General features: G+C 42.3%; 1 protein-coding gene across 1 annotated transcript in view; it reads right to left on the reverse strand.

Annotated features, from left to right (window-relative positions):
* The window catches only part of MED9 (mediator complex subunit 9), a 53,409-nt gene extending 36,334 nt beyond the window's left edge, over positions 1-17,075 (reverse strand). Inside the window, exon 1 of the mRNA XM_086940852.1 lies at positions 16,873-17,075. Coding sequence (XP_086796978.1) covers positions 16,873-17,006 — 134 coding nt within the window. The 5' untranslated portion in view covers positions 17,007-17,075. The remainder of the gene's footprint in view (positions 1-16,872) is intronic.
* Between the last annotated feature and the right edge of the window lie 218 nt (positions 17,076-17,293).

A 17,293-nucleotide genomic window follows, 5' to 3' on the forward strand; every position in this document is an offset into this window, starting at 1 on the left:
TGACCCACGCCTTGACCTCCATAAACGAGAAGAGTTAAGGTTGGACCACCCGCGTATAGTCTGGGATAATGGAAATTCTGGCATTATCAACCTGTAGTGGACCATTCTCCCTATAATTCAAGATCTTGGCCAATATCGGACGGGGATTTGCTCCAGGAATAGGATGACGTGTGGGGACTCTATGGACACGTTCAACAGTAAAGAGCGCAGACAGGCCTGTAAGAGCTACACTGGATTTCAGCCACTCTTCCACGTAAAGCGTTGAGTTAGGTCCCTTTGTGCCCTCCGGGAGACCCACAATTCGGAGGTTGTTACGCCGAGCCCGGCCTTCTGCATCATCCACTCAGGCCTGTAAGGGTTCGACTTGATGGCGCAGGTGTCTCAACTGCTCCTCATGGTCTTTCAACTGGGGCACTACTGTGTCAAGTGATTGCTCAGTGGTCTTGACTTTGTCAGCCAATTACCTGTGGTCGTCTTTGAGTAGATAGAGTTAAACGGAGATCGTGACCAATTGGTTTTCGATCGCAGATCTAGAATCACGAATTTCTTTCAGGATCATGTCCAGTTTATCAACTGGGGGGAGCAGATGTGGGTCAGTCTTCCGTCTGCCGAGAGCGCTCAAATGAGGCCTCCGATGGTGGGGAGCGGGACCCGGACAGATTTCGATATTGTTCTGGTCTACCCTCTGCCCATAGCTACTGGTGTCTGGACCAGGTATTTGATTCTTCAAGCAGGGGTGCAACAGGTTTCTTCCCGGCCTCTAGGACAATCAGATTCTTAGCAGCTATCTCAGTGCGACACAGGCGTCCCCAAACACCATCCCCGTTCAATCGTGCCAGAATCCAGGATCACACTAGAGGTTGCACACCGTGCCAGCATTCACACAATGCACATCCACCTCAGGAAAGGTCAGTGTCCCAGCTTCTGACTCCCCGGCGCAGGTTCGTCTCGCAATCAACCCCCCGCAGGCCAGAGCCCGGTCAACGACACACTGCAGCTTCCCTCCAGGCCAGTTTTGCAAGCACACTGTCGGAGGCCACTCACAGTTTCTCGGATGGCGCCCAGTCAGGTTACTGTGGGTTTACAGGTGAGCAGGCTGGATCCGTGCCCAACGATAAATCCAGCTCTGTAGGGCAAAGCAAGGTAATCAGGGCACACACCCAGCATAGCAGCCTGGGACCTCAGTAACATTATGGCCAAAGCACAGGGTCCAAGGAGGTCACATCCAGCATGGAACAATAAGCTGGTGGAGGGCTATGGGCAGTGGAAGCCCCCGGGAGGCTGGCTGCCTCTTAGGCATCCTGGGCCCAGTCGGGGGGAGGGGAGTAGAGCAAGAGACGATCCAGCGCTCACCCAAGAAATCCTCCACCACCGCAGAAATAGGGTCGCTGTATTCGCGCCAGCGCCGCTGGGGTAATCACGTACCCAGTAGGTGCCACGGACCCAGGCAGGCCGATGCGTAGCACTCCCAGGCCCAGATCCGGTGTCTTGCGTGCAGCCGCACGCCGTCTACGAGCGCTGCCGTCTTAGACAGATCACAGGAGAGCTCACAGCATCTGAGGCCACACCCACCTCACAGGTCTGTCACGCCGTCAGGATCTTCCGCAGGCCAGAACAAGGGCCGCAGCTCACCACAGCCCCCTGCAGATCCTCTCCACAGTCCCCCAACTTCTGTGAAGCCACGACGCCGCAGCCAGCCGGTGACGAAGGGCGAGTGACAGATAATTTGGCAGATTAGGTGCCCCAGGCCCGGAACTCGTGGCTTATGCGACTACCATCTTGGGCTGCAAGCCACACCCCCAAGCTTATTGTTTCAAAAACAGAAATACTCACATGAAGAAACTATAATCCTTTATCTTGAGACCTCTACAAAAAAAATAGCCAAAGAGGTACAAAAGCTTAGAATTGTCAATGACTTTCTTTTTTTCTGAGTGCCCAAGTGAACACACTGTCCAAATCCACCTACTATATCATGAAAACACTTTTATCTGCCCATCTTAAATTCCATCAACAACAAAAAAGAAAGAAAAAAAAATCACTCATACTTTTCAAATGGGATTACAGTAACAGTGTGCACCACAACACCCCACTCTCAACTATGAAAAGGCTGTAGAGAATTCAGAACTCACCACCATCATTATTACTACATGAAAAGATACAAACCCATCTATCTCGTATCTAAGAGGCTCTGAGAACCATCTTGAATTGAGAAGAATGGTTAAGAGTTTGTTATTCCCGAACGGATTACTGGGGAACACCAGTTCATTTGTCCACAAAGACTAGAGTCAATACACATACTGCTGCGTCTACCAACAGAGGGCAACACACACTACTTGTCTAAAACCAAGAACACTCTGATAACAGTAGTATTTTGAGATAAACAGATATTAACCATTGAGACAAGGTTTAATAAAAAATGTAAACATATATATCATCAGCGGGAGTTGAGTATTTATTTTCTGTCATTTTTCTAGTTGGTCTGGAAGATTGGTAGCAGGTGTAGTGGAAGTCAGTGTCCTTAGTAGGTTTTATCTGTATTTATACGTGTTCTATTTTCGTTAAAACTTTGGTTAATATGAGTCATTTGTTTATCTCACAATACTACTGTCATCATAGGGAACACTGTGCTTTGAAATATTACTGATACTCCAGGTACCTATTAATACCTTGGACTGCCCTTGTACTATAACAGATAAGAGCAATTATATGCCAACACTACCACCAATTAAATGTATAGCCATACGTCTTGTTTCAACAAAACTTAAATAAATGGTTTACAAAACCTGCTACAAGCGTCCACTCCTTTAAATCTCAATCCATAAATCCCAAGACAAATCAACTGAACAAAATATCTAACACAGCCTTCAATGTTATGAAGACGCCGAGTTTGAAACCCAGAAGTATGGACACAACCTTATTATAGTCTATATTAGAGAACTTGTTTCAACAATACTGGAGGTCAAACCCATTGCTCAAGATGACAAAAAATACAACTCCTCATGCATGCAATACCCCCTGATCCTTTTACGACCATGAATGAAAAAGAGCATGGCTTCCTTCTTCGACGTTCCACCTCACCCTATCAACCTCCTCTATACCTCCTAATTATCTTTAGCTATGGCTTCCCAAGGCTTCTGCCTTTAGGCCTATATGCACCTTCCTAATCCATCTGCGCACCTCATAAATAATCTGCATGGATACACAAATCACCAGCAACAGTTTTCCAGCTTCCACAATATATTGAAGACAATTAATCACTTATTTATAAATCTAACTACTCTATAATTATCCTAACTGAACAAAAAAGAAGTAACTTAAAATCACAAGAATCTTAGACGGAATACACAACATGGTCATCTTGAGAGCAGAAGACTAAAACCCATTAATTTCACACTGAAATGTTCTAGAAAAAGTAATTAAAACAATTGATCCTCACTAATCCATAGTTTCCTGAAGTTGTGTGCTACAGGTCCAAAAACTTCTTTTACTCCTTGTTAGGGGGTGGTAAGTGCCATATGAATTAAATTACAGTACAATATCGTGCCAACCTTCAGTCCTGTACCCCTGTCAATGATTGAAAGTCCTCATTCACCATACCCTCTCCAGTGGTCTTCATCTCCCCCACAACCTTTCTGCTGTGAATGTTTTCATCATTGCCTTCTGCAGTCTGGACTCCTGTTACATTCTTATGTGGTCCAATATCACTTATCTACATGTCCTTTCCTCTTAGTCTGGCCTGTCTCACAAGTATGTTTCTGCTGAATATATTTAACACACAACTCCACTTACAGTCTTTGATCCCTCAATCTCATAGGGCTCACATCTCATCTTGACATTCTGCAGTCAAGGATCCTGTACTGTGCCCCAGAATCCCCTCCATCCTGGTGTGGCACCCGCGACAGCAGATAGTCTAAATGCAACTCGCATGCCTCATTCAAATGACTGAGATGTTTTTGACTAATGTAGCATACAGATTCTAAAAGAGAACAGCTGTGAGGAAACGAGAACGATGTACTACTCTGTTGTTGATATTCACTGGTAGGACACAATGGAAAAACCATGCAACATTTAGCTAAAAAAAAATTAAATAATAAAAGTGAGTCTCTCTAAAAACTTTCAGAATTGGGCAATTACTGTAAACCATCACTGTAGCCTTCAGTTTTTAAGTTCCATTTGAGAAGAATAGAATGACCTACAAGTGCCTGTGTTTGAGGAGAATATGTGGTTGATGGCTGAAGCAAATTGTGTAAGCCTGTGAACAATTCAGTAATCTCTGTTCCTCAGTGCTTAATTGGAGCAGGTGCTTTCAGGTGCTCAGCACCTGCACTTCTTTCACAGGGCCGGGGCTACAATTTCTGAACCTGCAGGTGGTGGTCTCAATATTAAATGTTCAGCTAAACGCTTGCAGACTATCAAAGAATTAAAAGCAAATGCAAAGATGACGGGAGAACCAACTGCATTGCAGCCTAGTATATTAAATATCTTCAGTCCAGTGCCCAAAATTGGGGCAAATAAGGGGTTGAGTCATGCGGTAATAACCCAGGCGTCAGCAAAACCGGACAGGGAAAGCGAAAGACTCAATTTAGCGACCAATGGACAAGTAAATCTAAATCCCCTACCTGATAAGCTACTTTTGCTAGGAAATGATACAAACTCTGAGGAGTCTGATGTAGACATGTATGAGACTGGGATTTCGACTGCTAGCGAGACGAGTGGTGTCAAAAAAAGTCGAGACCAAGAAACATCGTCCCAGGAAAATCCAGGTCACTCTGGAACAAGGAAAGAGAGTGATCCTGGACAAGGAAGCACACCCAGGAAAAAACTGGAGAAAAGAAGAATAAGGAATAAAAGACTAAATAGATCTACCTACGATGAAACCACCGATCAAGGAAGTAATACAGAATTGACTAATCCTCGGAAAAACTTAAAACCTGAAAAACCAAGAAAAGCAACGGTGAATCAGGAAAGTGGGGAGGAATCTATTGTGGACATCTCTGAATACGATGAGGCAGAAGAAGCAAAGGATCCATCTCTGAAAGATATATTGACTTCAATAAAGAAACTCCACAAAGATGTTAAAACAGACACACAAAAGAACCACCTCGCTATTCAAAAGCTCCAAGGGGCAGTGAATAAAGTGGGCAGCACCTGTCTGGCGATTTCTGAAAGGATGATATCAGTAGAGACACGAACTGACCATCTGGAAAAAGATGTCACGTATCTGCAAAAGCAAGAAAAAAGACAAGAAGGCATTATACAGGACCTGATGATAAAGGCGGAGGAACAGGAAAATAGAGCCAGGCGGAATAATCTGCGATTCCTGGGGCTCCCAGAAGGTGTTGAAGACAACGACCCAAGAGGGTACATTATTAAACTTCTTAAATCATCTATGCCCGAATTGCAAACCTGGGAACTAGAGAGAGAAGTTCAAAGAGCCCATCGTTTTCCTCTTACTCAGTCTAAAAAAACAGAGAATCAATCTAAATTTCCAAGGGCAATGCTGGTGTTTTTTGGAAATTTTTTACTTCGGGACTCCATATATGATTTAGCTCGCCCCACAAGTAAGAAAGAGTACAATGGTAGTACATATTTTGTTAGACCAGATTTTGCCCACGCGACCGTGGAAAGGAGATGGAGGCTGAGACAGCTATTTAACCCTTTTGAACAGATTGGTGCTAAAGTGTATTTACAAAACCCGGCAAGACTGAAAATAATATTCAGAGGCTCAACTCGGGTCTTCACTAGTGAAATACAGGCTGAAAACTATCTTAAAGAAATTTCTGAGACTGTGAAAAAATAGACCGAAGATACGAGCAAGAACTCATTTCTTTCCTATGTGAAACAAAAAATAAGTGTCATATTAAGAATCTCTCGCTGGTGAAAAAATAACGGGAGAACAATAATAAGTGCTATTCACATATGAAATAATATACAAAAAACTTTACTAGAGGAGCAAAAGAAAAGAACCCTTGATTGTAAAAACCTTTTTTGTATGGAAATGATACAGTCACGCAAGGTTGGGGGGGAGGGCACTGAGGTGCACTGACCAACGAGCGCCCACACCTGGTTCCGGCTGGACCCAGGATGCCTCAAGGGGAGGAAAGGGGAGGGGGGGTTGGGTTGGGCCTTTGGGGGAGTAAAGGGGGGGAAAAATCATCATCAGATAAGGAAAGGTGTCATAATAAAGGGGGAGAAAGGAAGGGGGGAAAGGAAAAAAAGAAAAAAGAAAAATGATACGCATAGTCACAATTAATGTATGTGGATTAAACGATGCAAGAAAAAGAAGGGAATTGAAAGAATATTTTAAAACACTGCAAGCTGATTTAATTTGTGTTCAGGAGACACATATAGAGATTTCTCAGAAAACTTTACTGGAACAATTGGGGTATAAAGTACTGACATGTACGACTCAGGGTACGAGAACACGGGGGGTTGCAATATTAGCTCGGGGAAATGGAACTGCAGTAAAAAAACAACAGGTAGATAGACACGGGCGGTGGGTCTTAACGGAGTGCCAAATTCAAAGTTTTAATTTTACTTTATGTTCTATTTATGCACCAACAGAGGACGACCCAGAAACTCTAATCCATATAAATTCTCAACTATCCAACTGGCCTCTCCCCATTATACTATGTGGCGATTTAAATATAAATGGCCTTAATGGGTTGTGGAAAGATGATCCTGCAAGGTTTACTGGTAAAAAGAAAAAAACTCATAGAGCTCTGATTCAACTCATGCAGGACAATGGGTTGATCGATATTTGGGAACATACAAATGGAGGGGGAGGCAGCACATACTATTCTGCCCCCCATAAAACTTTAGCTCGGTTAGATTACTTCATGATCTCCCCCTCGTTGATACCGATGGTGAAAGTTAAAAAAATGCCCAGATTGATGTCGGATCATAATCCGCTCTCTTTAGAGATCTCTATACCAAATTTTCAGAAAAATATAACTAGCTGGACTTTTGAGAGAGAATTGTTACAGGATACAAATTATATTACCTACATGGAAACTTGGTTAAAAGAATTCCTGGAAAACAATAGAGGTACAGCGTCACCCCAAATAGTATGGGATGCTATGAAGGCAGGTATTAGGGGAGAAACGCTAAGCTACTCTCTTAGACGGAATAAGCAGGAAAAAGAAGATCTTGAGAAGAAGATAAGCTTAGTAGCAAAGTTAGAGGAAGAATTGATAAGAAATATAAGAGAGAAAGAGGAGGTGACAAAAGTAATGCAAAAATTAGCAATGGCTAAAGCTAGAGTGGGGGAAGCATATGCCGCAAAATCAGCTGGTAAATATCTAGCAAGGAGGGAAGAGCAACATGAATACAGCGAACAGGTAGGACGAATCCTAGCGATCAGAACTCGGCAGGCGGCTACTCAGGGGCAGATAACAGAAATGACTACGGAGGCAGGGGTGATAGTGAAAACACCAAAAGAAATCTGCTCTGTATTCCAGAAGTTTTATAAAAAATTATATAGTCAGGATAATGGGGAAGCAGATACAGCAGAAATTGAGCAATATTTAGAGTCTGCCTCACTAGATAAGCTAACAAAAGAGGACAACGAATCCCTTGAGAATAACTTTACCTCAGAAGAAGTACAAAGGGCCTTTAAAGATCTTCCGTCAGGGAAAGCAGTTGGACCTGATTTAATACCCCTAGAGTTTTACAAGAAGTTCTTTCTGATCTTAGAAGCAGACATTAATAGACTTATGGTTCTTATACAAAACGGTGCTGCCCCTCCGGGGTCTTGGGGAGAAGCTTCAATGGTGGTGTTTCTGAAAAAGAATAAAAGCTCTACGGATCCTGGGTCATACAGACCAATCAGCTTAATGAATAGTGATTGTAAAGCCTATTCTAAAATTTTGTCAAATAGGCTGAGCTTGATAATTGGGAAGATAGTTTCACCATGGCAGCATGGGTTTATACCGGGGAGGAGTACCGCCGATCATATTAGAAGGGTGTTTGCGCTGCTGGATGGTACAACTGCCTCACGAGACCCTATGTCTTTAATATTGCTGGACGCCGAAAAGGCTTTTGATAGGGTCTCGTGGGGTTTCCTGTGGGCAACAATGATTAAGTGCAATTTCGGGAAAAAATGCATAGGAGCATTAAAAGCCCTTTATAAAAATCCGAGTATCAGACTGAGAGTAGGGGGAGAACTGAGCGAGGTAATAAAAATCGAACGTGGGACCAGGCAAGGATGCCCATGTTCCCCTCTACTCTTCGCCTGTTATATTGATTCATTTATTAGATATATAGAAAAAAATAAAAATATCAGCCCAATTATGCTGAATGGATACGAGACCAAAATATTGGGATACGCGGACGATTTAGCAATCACATCATCAACACCAGTAATAGCAATTAGAGAGATCGAGGATGAAGCTAAAAAATATGGTCTTCTATCAGGGTATAAATTGAACCAAGGGAAAACGCAAATAGTTGTTAATCAATTTGTTAATATTCAGGAAGAAAGAGTTATAGAGTCTGCGGTTTATTTGGGCGTTAATATAACATCCGACTTATCGAAGGTTGTGGAGAAAAATCTGACCCCTGTAATTAAAAAGGCAAAATTAGACCTAGACAGGATGGACAATTTACATTTAACGATTATAGGTCGCTGTAATGTTATAAAAATGCTGTTCCTGCCCAAAATTTTATATTTATTCCGCACGATTCCTTTATTGTTTACTAATAAGTGGTTTAAAGAAATAGAGGGGATTTGTAATCGCTTTATATGGGCAAAGGGCAGAACCCGAAGATCCATTAAGATGTTGGCACTATCTAAAGAACGGGGGGGCCTTGCAGCACCGGACTTTAAGACATATTATTTTGCTTCAGTCCTTCAGTATTGTAAAGGACTTCTCGGAGGAAATACGAAAGATATCTGGAGGGGTAATGCTGGCATTCCGGATATATATGAACTGCTGGTTTTGGATTCTAATAAGGGACTCCTTACTTTTAGGGAGTTAAACTATTATAAAAGAACGAAGTTCAAGGTGTTGGGTGCGGCTATCTCAGCTTGGTCAATTATCCGGAAGAAAATTAAATTAGGGCGAATGAATTTTTATACTCCTTTATATATGAATGAACTTCTCCCAGATGTATTCCATGATCAAGTGATGAGGCGGTGGGATAATCTTGGGGTCAGCATAATTGGAGACATCACAGATCAATCAGGGTTAATAACATTTGAAAGGGCGCAACAGCTATACAATTTGGATCAGAGAGACTTTTTCAAATACTTACAGATAAGGTCAGTCCTGCAGAGAAAACAAGCAGGCAATTGTAAATTTATTAGGGTAGACCTGATGGAATTTGTTCGAGATGAGGATGGATGCACAATCTCTCAACTATATGGTGCATTATGCCAGTATAATGAGGATGACAGAGGAAAGGTATTTGATAAATGGAGAAATAAATTAAATCTATCAGGAAATGAGGCTGAAAAATCGCTCAGGTTAGGAAACACTACTTTAAAGGTTGCAAATCTGCAGGCACAATATTTTAAGACTCTATATGAATTATATTATACACCGCATAGAATAGCCAGTTGGGGGGGCACGAGTGGGATCTTCTGCCCAAGATGTCAGAGTATGGAGGCTGACACAATACATATGTTTGCAGCTTGTCCTAAACTAGATCCCCTTAAAGAAGCTATGGAGGAATTCTTTAAAGAGGAATTGAAAATCTCGATTAAATTAACTAATGAGATTATGGTTCTTGGGGTGGCAAAGGAGGGGCAGGAGGTACCCCATCAAGAATTTTTATTTATTGCAATGACGCTGATCCGGCTTTGTATTGCAACGGTATGGAAAGACTCTAATCCTCCTTCGTTTCAACAATGGCTTTCAAAATTATTAGCTATCTATACTCTAGAGAAAGCTTTATATGAAAAAAAAGGCGCGAAGGCAAAGCAGCTTGGGAAGCGGATATGGGCCCCAGTTGAAAAATGGAAAATTAAATTAGACGGTTAACTAAAAAGAGGGATAGACTCATGTTTATTCTTACAAGATTATAGTCGGTGGGGTCAAAAACTGCTTAGCACTCTTTGTAATTTTTCATTTTTTTTCTCTTTTTTTTGTTGTTTTTTTGTTTTTGCTTTCGTTTAAACTTTGCCTTTTAAGAATATGTTGTACAATTCGTTTGATTCTTTAAGTGACAAAGCACTAATTGAATGACTTCTGTTATAACTGATATATATGTTAAAATAATCAATTGTTTACACTTTGTTTTTCTGATGATGAAATAAAAAAAAAAAAAAAAAAAAAAATGTTCAATTCAAAATAAAAATAATAACATACATTCCATGACGACTGGCTGGTAAATGTTCATAGGCAGGCCGGCATACGCCTGTCCAGGCAGGCATGATTGTGTATCACCCCATTTGTGATTATGTCATCACGCTGATCACAAATCCAAGAAGTAATCAAAAACTATGGCTTGCATTCTATTCCCCTAGCCTGCTGCACCCTGCCGCTGCCTGAGCCTAACCCTAACCCTTCCATTGAATAATTGTAGCTGGGGGCTGGCTCATGACAGAATTGAGGCAAGGAAGCTGCAAGAGCGCATTTGGAACTTGGGAGTGAGGGCTCTTGAGGAAGAATAAATGAAAGTAAGTGTGGACTTTCCACTTGTTGCGCAGCCAGAGCAGCATATCCGGCAGCACTGCATTGCTGCTATCCTCAATGTGCTCAATGAGGCTCTGGCTCAACACAACTTTTGTGCGCCATCGCATCACCAGTAGAATCTGTGCGCTGCACCCCAGCATGGTAATTGCTGAGTGTGAGTGAGTCCAGTAGGCACCACAGCCATACATACAGGCATTGGCAGCATTACTGCTGGGCACAAGGCCTGTGCTGTAGCAGGCAGGATCACAGCATGCTGAGCAGTGGATGCCGATGCCGTCTCCATCCCTGGACCTACTAATTGCAGGCAGCACTAGCAGAGACATGACCTGTTGCGCTCAAGCAGCCGCCTGTTCCGCAATAAACACAGTCATACCAAACTGATTATTATATGAAAAAAAGCATTTTCATTTGGTGTACATTTTCTTTTTGCACTCAGTGTAGGTAAGAAAGTAAAACATCTTCCGCTTCTTTAAGAATGACAACAGGAAAACGCAGAGTTCAAAATAGCAGGGACATGTACAGGCTGACGACAGGGATCATAGGAGGCAGCAGTGTTAGAGATGAGAGACAGCGAGAGTAAAGAGGAGAAGAAACAACAAGAGAGGAGAGAGATAAAACGGAGCAAAGTAGAAGAAAAGGAGGAGAGCAAATCAGATACAAAGAGAAAGAAACCATGATGTGAAGAAGAGAGCATTAAGAAGAGAGAAGATGGAATGAAAGGATCTGGAGAATAGGACAGAGGGAAAAAAGCAGACAAATGATAAAATGGAGACACAGCTAATCACTGCTAGAGAGTGATAGTAAAGAGCCAAGATCGAGGGGAGAGAGAGCAGAGCATGGATAAAAGTGAAGAGAAAAAAGAGCAGGGCTAAAATAAATAGAGGGCAAATCAGAAATACAGGGTGTGACAAAGGTGATAGAAAACAATTAGAAAGGTGAGAGGATAGACTCTTAGAGCAAAGACTTAGGGGACAGACAACAGATCAATGGAAAGAAGATAGAGACTGAGGCAGTGAGAGTGTTGAAAGTGGGGCTCACGGGAGGAAGACGTGTGCGGTGGCCTCCGTGGCAAATTTTTCAGCACCCTCTACTTTTTTTTTTTTACAAATTAAGCACTGCTGTTTCTCAATTCCCTTATAGGACAACCAAATGACAGCACTGTTAAGAGGAAGCCCTTAACACAACCAAGATACTGGTTCCCCTGTCAGGGCTGTGAGATGGGTTACGATTAGAGATTTAAGGTGAAGAAAGCAGTTCTACCTCCTTGCCGGACTCAAGTCGTTAGCCATTGTGATGGCGTGTGAAATATTACAAAGCAATCCACAGTGGCCAATGCAGCAGAAAGTGGGGGAGGGTAAACACATGAATGACAAGGCAAGGTTTTGTTGGCAGGTATTTTTATCAACGAGAAAGGTGAATAAGGTCTGTATAATAGGAGAAAAGTTTAACATGGCCGAGCAAATAATAAATATACATCCTTCCTGCTGTAGGTTCGGTCGAAGAAAGAAACTTTATAGAAGAGTGACCATTTAAGAAACGAGTCCACAACAGGGAAGCTGGCATGGCAGCGCTATACCAAATGCACCAAAATAATGCTCTAGAACTAAGCTGTGTATGTAAACTGATGTGTGAAGTAGTGTAATTTGACTTGTATAGGTTTTTGAGTATTTTGCCATTTCTAAATATCAGACTTGTCAAGTCTCTGCTTGAGAGGCATGAGTGTGAGGGAGTGATAAAGGGAGAAGAAGCAGAGAAAGAAATAGAGGGAAAGAAGCAAAGAGAAAAATCAGAGATGCATTACAGATGTTCAACATTGTGATTTTAAGATATTGCCAAAAAAGATGTGCTGGCAAGTGAACCGAGAGAGATAAATGATGCAAGTTAGTTGAGCAGGGTATGCATTTCTGTGGATGACCTACAATGCAGGTTTGAGGACGCTCCGGATCACAAATGCATTCACAGAGGGCAAAGTCATTGTCCATGGTCGTACTGTTGAGGCGTTTTCCAAACAATGGTATGGGATACCACAGGAAACCCCTATGCACGAGCTCATGCAAGAGTTGTGCACTATGGAAGATGGTTGTCACTTGGTTCAGTGGCTCTACCAGGCCCAGTTGCAGCCTACAACTACGGAGCTCTTGTTACTCAAGGACAAGTGAAAACTGGACATAGACAGAATGTTCAACAACAAGGAAGGGGGGAAGAGAACACATTAAAAGTCTCACTTAACACTAAATTCAAGCTGATCTAATTGTGCGTCTTGCACAGTGCCTACATTACACCATGCAGAATAAGGAAGATTTTTCCTGGTGCCTCCTAGTCCTGCTCAAGATGCCGCTACCCTGAGGCTAGCTTTCTACAAATGCTCTGGTTCTGCCAACCCTGATGTAATACTGGAGCAATGCCACGGCTGTCATTTCTGGATGCATGGGTGACCCCAACTTAGAAGCTCCAGAGATCTGCTTGCTGGGGAATTTTGTAAGATCCAAGACTGACAAGTCTTTTTCCCACTAGACGTAACATTACCATGGCAAGGAAGAGCACAGTGCCCCTTACTCGTGGTACATGGCTACGCTCACTACACGTTGGGGGTCACTTACTAAGAAGAGAGAAGCTGAGGGATTTACGTAAACACCCCGAAACACAGCGCTGGAAGGAGCTGACGGAGCAGCTACTGGCATGCACCAAGGATGATGAGAGACCTCCTTGTGGTCCCGCACCTACAGTTGTTTGTCTTGCCTTGATACTCCTCCACCACATCTGTTCAGGATGAGGGCTCGATATATGCTCACACAGCAACTCGCAGACCCTGATCTAGCATACAAAGCCTAAACCCTGGGTGGTTGCACTGTGGCTCTCCTGCTCACCAACACACCGATATAGAGCATGGCCAACTGGGATACTATAGCTGAACACTGACCATGCAACGGCCGGAGCTACTTACCCCTCTACACAATATGGACTCTTAATTAGACTTGACGAGATTACTGATTGACCTCTCAGTGCATTAGGTAGTTTGTTGCTTGTTCCTTCATTTTGGGTTTTTTAGCAGAGGGAGGGTATGGATGAGTGGCTCCCCAATCTATTTGTATGAAAGGCTATGTACAGTATTTTTTTACTATGATACTGCATGTTTTACCCACTGTACTGACTGCTTCTGTACTTGTCAAGGCTCTTATATTAACTTCTACATCAAAGTTGTCAATGTTGCAATACCCATCTCTTAAAGGGTTTTAAACTGCAATAAGGGTGAGCCTGAGGTATTATTTTTCAAGTTATACTCGTTTTTCAGTTTCACGTCCTGGGGCAAATCCCTTGTATCCATGTACGCTCACCTTTATTGCTGTTTAACACCCTCAAAGAGATATGTATCGCAACAGTGACAACTTTGATGTATAAGAGCCTTGAGAAAGCCCCAGGCCAATGGGCCGCCAGGGGCGAAACACGTGTCCGATGTTCCTACAACTATCAATATGTGAAACTGAGATGAATATGATGGGAACATCTGATGTTAAATAAAACTACAAAATAAGAGGTATTTGGACTCATTCGACTGTATTACACTCGATCATTGGAATGAGAAATTACTTCAAACTAACAGGAAGATGCACTCAATCTCTTTACATTTGTTCATAATAGAGGCATGAAAGGTCCAAACCTCGAGTTAGCGTCCTACTGCTAAAAAGAAGAGGCATTATTTTCAAGGGAGAGAGACCTTGGACCTTACAACTGTAACATTGTAGGCTTTCTTTGATCAGCTTTCTTGAGAACCATGCTGTGTGCCTTTTAAAGACACTAAGCTCTCTCTCTCACTGTGACCAGACCCAAAATTATGAATATAGGCTCCTTGACAAGGAAAATTAAGTAGCAGCACAAATTAATATTTATGAATCGTATGGTAGAAAAGGGGTGAGATGTTCTTGTGGACACTTCAACATACATAATGTGCATGCTGATGCCACAAATGCTGTGATGTGTGCCTGCTCCTGTGAAGGTACCTTGCTGGTAGGTAGTGAGGGAAAACAGAGTGACAGGCAAAAGAGCAGGGGGGAGAGTTCTGACACACATCATTAAAATAGACTAACTTAAGCACAGTTTGAACCATGGTAGGTTACAAGAGATGTTCTGCATGGGTGTTCGTTTCTGTCTGAAACAACAATAATGGTTAAGCTGAGCCCGAAGGCTTTTTACCCACACCGTGGTCATGTAGGAGAGTAGGGGGCTGGCAGAGAAATGTATATGAAGAGGTTTTACTGAAATACATAAAATAACTAAAAGAAAATACATTCAACAGCTTAGACTAAAATAAACACTTGAGGAACTAAATGCGGGCTTTTCATCACTTTGTAAAAGGTACATCACTCAAATAGAATAGTAAAGGGTACGGAGCATCTTAGAGAAGGGGACGAGTCAGACGCAACAAAAGGTGCAGGGTACTATACAGTGAAGAACATTTTAACAATGTACATATATTAGACAGGGAGGTGATTTAGAAGCGGTCGCAAAATGCAATGCTATTCCAGTAGGTGCAGAAAAATAATGTAAGAATAAGGTGCCACCCCGATAATTCTAGCAATGCACAGACGTACTGTAGGCAATTGTCTACGTCAGGCAGCCAATGTGGCGTTGTCTTAGCTGCTAATGCAGTCAGCTGTGCCCAGCCTGCCACAGCACAAGCCCAAGAACGACTCAGCAGAGTACTTTAACAAAAACCACCAGAGCACATCTTGTTTGAGTTACTCTTATCATCCGTGCAATCTGCACTCTTCTTCAATCAATGTTCTTGTTATTGATTTTGGACATGCATGGATGCTGAATACAAGTTCACCGCACGATGGAACTTATTATGGCTCCACAACAAGGGTGACGACAGAGGACTAGAAATGGTTACAACACGTGCACGATCTGGTGTGGAGGTGTTAATGTGAATCTTATACTATGTTTTTGGGATATTGGACAATTTATTTTTTGAAACTCATATCTTCAGAGACAATGTGTGCAATATATAGCCAGTGAGCCTTGAGGAAGCACTGATAGGCCGAAACGCGCATCAGCTGTGGAACACTGTGCTATATAAAGGAATAAAATCTGATTGATCTACACTACGTGATTCTTATTGATTGGAAATTCTTTAATACAAGAACATTGATTGAAGAAGAGTGCAGATTGCACGGAGGATGAGAGTAACTCAAACACGATGTGCTCTGGTGTTTTTTGTTAAAGTGACATCTGTTTCACTTATTGTGGATGCAGAGCTTGACGCTGTAGGTGCATAAGCGTTGGACACCAACGTTGCTCTCAATACTTGATTTATGTCTATTGTTGCTGAACCAATATATTAAGGAGACACTTTGATGTGCAGGTCGTTAATAGCAAATCCACCTTGTTTTATATGTCAGCAGTGTACTTGCAGGCAGCCGCACCGGCTACTAAAAAAAAATTATATTGTGTTGTCATCTCAAAAATGATCACGAAACATGTATCTGATATTTCAATTATTAATTAAACTTACTGTTCAGACACACATTGCCAGCGAACAATACCGGTAGTACTTACCAGGAGTGAGCTACTTTTTCCGCATGCATTAATGCATTTTAATGCAGTATTGCAGACCCCCACATTAAAATGCGTTAGTCTAACGCCTGATGCACAATACTTGGCAAAGATGATTTATTTATGCAATTTTATATACCCCGTACATTACCAGAGGTGTCAAGGTGCTTTACATTAGAGCGAGGAGTGTTACATGAGAAGGTTTAAAGTAATAAGGTAGTAGGAAGCCAAACTTATGACAACTACGGTTACTCAGGGTTAGAGTTACATATTTACAAATTACAGGTAACATGTTTAGCAGGTTACATAGAGAAATTATACATATATACAGAGATAAATACAAGTGGTTATACGGCACAGTTTACAAATCTCAACTTCTTTGGGGGACAGTTTATAAAAATAATTTTACTGGCAGACCATCAGCAGACTTTCATGAACTCTTTTACTCATGCCTTCATTGTGCATCTGTACCACCCTCCTTCACTATTTTTCTCCCGTCAGCCGAATTTGTAAGTACAAGATTTTCCCATGCTCAGCACTACTTATCGCGTATTTATGTCATATGTATGCTTAAGATTTAGCAGTAGTGGTCTTTCCTTTTCTGCGATGCAATCCCCTAGCTATCAAGACCTGGGCTACATGGTGATCGCTTTGTGTACTTCACTAATGGGAAACTCATTACCATTTGATAATCTCATGCACCAGCGGCAAGAAGGAATACTCTTCTTCCTCCTCCTCATCCTCTTCTTCCTCCTCTTCCCCTGGTCCTTCAGAAGGCCTCGCGGCTTGAGCCGGAACCCCCGGTGGCGTCGCCATAGTCCCGTTCGATATCGGTAGTTTCGGTTTCTGTATGTAATGTAAACCACAAGTAAATCACTACGTTGCGTGACGTATCGTGGACGCTAATCCAATGACTAGAGGTCACGTGATAAGGACAGGCACGTGATGCGCATGCGCAGTTGCCATACTCTCCTGCGCTGCGATCTTCTCTTATTAGTTGGAAGGAAATAATAATAATGAAGTGCTTGAATAGGGGAGTATATGGGTTAAGTTACTGCTGGCTGAGTTTGGGTTATAGAAAAGCCTTTAAACGCAACATAGAG

The sequence above is a fragment of the Lissotriton vulgaris genome, chromosome 10 (assembly GCF_964263255.1).
Source record: "Lissotriton vulgaris chromosome 10, aLisVul1.2, whole genome shotgun sequence".
NCBI lineage: Eukaryota > Metazoa > Chordata > Amphibia > Caudata > Salamandridae > Lissotriton > Lissotriton vulgaris.